The 3,360-nt window shown below is 38.4% G+C and overlaps 1 protein-coding gene across 1 annotated transcript; it reads right to left on the reverse strand.

The window, feature by feature from the left end:
- Nucleotides 1–958: 958 nt before the first annotated feature.
- Nucleotides 959–1,828, reverse strand: LOC130049754 (uncharacterized). Its single transcript, XM_056147723.1, has one exon. It carries the CDS (start codon nt 1,826–1,828, stop codon nt 959–961), a length of 870 nt encoding a protein of 289 aa, XP_056003698.1.
- Nucleotides 1,829–3,360: the final 1,532 nt, after the last annotated feature.

Consider the following 3,360-nt stretch of genomic DNA (forward strand, 5'->3'; position numbering starts at 1 on the left):
CCCCGACATCATAGAGTAGCAGAGTCTGGAGGTTCTGTAGAGCGTGGTGAGACTCTAGTGTATGACGTAATCTGTGGTGATTCAGTACTGACAACATGTGTAACATCACTAGAGGTGGGATGTGTAATGCAGGTATACCATTCATGTTACTGATTGTCTGTTCTAACAACAAATCATCAATGTAAATGTACGTACTGATTAGTTCAATTTCACTCACTACAGCCTTTCTCATTTTATCACTCAGTGACACTCCCGTCATGGCGCGTCTGTACATCTCTACATTGACATTATCATAATACATAACATAGGGTACTGACATCCTCTCGTGTGCTCTCTGTAAACATCTCAGTGATTGTTCATGCCTACACGTTCTGTAGTAGTACATAGCTAGATACAATATATCTGACATATAACCTATCTGTGATGCTATCTTTAACATGTGACATACTTTATCAGATATAAGTGCTACACCTTTGTTACACGGTCCTGCATACTGTGTTATGTACCACGCGGTGTCAATCAATACATGTGACGTCATCTTCTGAATACTCACTAGCTGAAATTGATCCTGCCTTTGCCGGATTTATATTTTGATTTTTAACATGTAAGCCGCACATCCTTCTACATTTGATATAGATAACTTTAATGTATATAGTTCATTAAAGATATGCATGTCTAGTCTTAAAGATGAAATCATGCTGTCTTCATCTGTTTTGATTACCAGTGTTTTGTTTAATATGGCCCTAATGAGGTAGGGTCTTATTGTGGGGCTTAATAAAAGACATGCTATCCCCTTACAATACAAGTTATACACCTGATCAAACAATAAAGATTGGGCTGCCCCTGTCACTTTCACTCTAAACATGTTGTTTTGGGGAATAAAAAAGTTTGGACATTCAGCTCTTTGTATCCAGCAAATAAGCAATTTAAAACACCGCCAAAAATTTGACAGTAAGTTCTAGGGTGTCCATGTTAAGGAGGCATTCTCCTGAATAACCCAAAATAGAATTGTTTTCATGAAATATGAACATAGAATGGGATTTGTAACTTCAGAATTAATAACCTCTTTGAGAAATATCTTCATCAGTCCGTAACACATAAACTGGACGTGGTTCATTGAGTATACTAGTTTTTGTTCCGCTTGAGAAAATGAAATTCTCCACTCGTCATATTTCATATGCCCACTGCTTATGGGTACGACATGGAACCCGGAACACACAATGTCATGTAGAACATTGTCAGATGGCCAGCGTTTCTGTCGGCATCTTTCTATCCATGGTGCAGCTAGTGTTGGCCAGTGCTGAGACTCTAAACAGAAAGCATCGTCACATTCTAATGATCCGGCGATCACATAAGATGCACAAGGTCCGTGTTGTACTGCATTTCTACGACAATTCGTAAAAGCCCCTCGAATCAACTCACTAGAAATATATTGTTCGCCATTTTGATTAACACACGAGGGTCTCACATTAGCATCATAGGAATCAGTGAGCAGTTTTAGTCTGGTAAATCCCGGTGGAAGATCTTCGCACTCCATCAGAATGACGGTGTGTTGTGGGATACGGTATAGACTGATCTGAGAGAGATCACAGATCACTTTATGATTTGGTGGCCAGATCATTTGATCAATGTCTGATGTTTTCAGTCTAAATCCCTCACGAGAACTGCCACTCCTCATGTTCTGTAGTCCCCTCACTATTCTCACTGGTCTACACACCTCCTCATCGGTGTCCACCACGTCCCTCCTGATTCTCACTTCAGAAGGAGTTCCCACTTCACGACACATTCCCACATAGACAGATTCTGACAGACGGAGAATGTGATCCATCCTGAGGCTACGTAACAAATATGAAATTAGAAATAAACGACTAAAAAATAATTTCTCTCAAATTCTACATGCTTATCATTTAGCGTTGACTTATCTACCATTTAATATACCATAGTAAATAGCAGTTGTGGATTTCGTAACAGTGTTTCAGGTCATAATTTAAAAAATGCATGTGTACAATCAAGGATGCCCCCTTTTGTCTTTTGTTAATGCAAAGTCAGAGATATTGATAACCCCAACCCTTCTTAGGTGGTAGAATGGAAAGGTTAAAATGTAAGCTTGAACTGATGAATTGAATTGTACCTTTAGTGCCTATTTGGTTTGTGTATACTGCTATTCTGCATTGTTCCTTGATTATGATATAAATATGGGCATGAATTAAAACAGGGCCCAGGGTCCAGCGTTGCAGCATAGCGTGAGGGTTAATGCAAAGGGTGAGTTGTCTGTGATTATTACAGGAACCAGTGACTGTGTATGTAAGAATAATAGTAGAGGTCTATATCATACCACCTTTTTATTAGATGGTTGGTATGGTATATACCCATACTGTCATTATTACACACAAAATTACCGGTTCCTATAGATTATCATTATTCCGACAACTCTATGGTCATTATAACGATCTAATTCGTCAATACAACCTATCATTGGGTCAAATGCTGTCTGACGTGTTTCATACTGATTGTTAGGACGTTCTTGGCACATTGATTTTGACTACGGATAATTCAGTTTACTTGATAAGGATATAGGGCTCACGGTGGGTGTGACCGGTCGACAGGGGATGTTAACTCCCCCTAGGCACCCGATCCAACCTCTGGTGTGTCCAGGGGTCCGTGTTTGCCCAACTATCTATTTTGTATTGCTTATAGGAGTTATGAGATTGATCACTGTTCGTTATCTTCACCTTTCATTAGGCATATCACTGGTACATTATCAAGTTCCTTGTTTTGAAAGCAACATTTAATTCATGCCTAATATAGAATGACAATACACGTAAGGAGGCCCTATAGTGTAGTAGCGATTTGTAATCCGACAATATGAATGAAGTATTTTGATCTTCCATATCTTGCTTGGAAAATGTCGGAGCCATTGGTATAAGAAAAGCTAGCAATTCGTAAGATTGTAAACGTTAAATTTAACACGTGATCCTCAAATCAAATCCTCTCCTGCTTGTTTGTTAATATTTATTTGTGTTCAGGTTCATGTTATTATTCATGTTTGAAAATATGTAAATGAAAGGCGAAGATAATGAACAGTGATCAATTTCATAACTTCTATAAGCAATACAAATAGATAGTTGGGTGGATTTTATCAGAATCAAGTATACTAAGTATAAAAATGGATGTCAGGAGGTTACTTGTGAACTGGCCGTCTTGATGATTTTTATGAGACTTGGTATCACAGTTTGAAGTATGTGACAGATGTTACTGAATTTACATCCCTAATTTACAGATCATCGGTTATAAGTGCAATAAACAGGAATCTACAAGCCAATTTTTGTGGCCTGGTGTGAACCAGTATAATGAGATTGC

Source organism: Ostrea edulis, chromosome 8 (assembly GCF_947568905.1).
Source record: "Ostrea edulis chromosome 8, xbOstEdul1.1, whole genome shotgun sequence".
NCBI lineage: Eukaryota > Metazoa > Mollusca > Bivalvia > Ostreida > Ostreidae > Ostrea > Ostrea edulis.

What these genes read in the sequence shown, in the direction of transcription:
- LOC130049754 (XM_056147723.1), bottom strand. Translation starts at nt 1,828, where the DNA reads ATGGATCACATTCTCCGTCTGTCAGAATCTGTCTATGTGGGAATGTGT.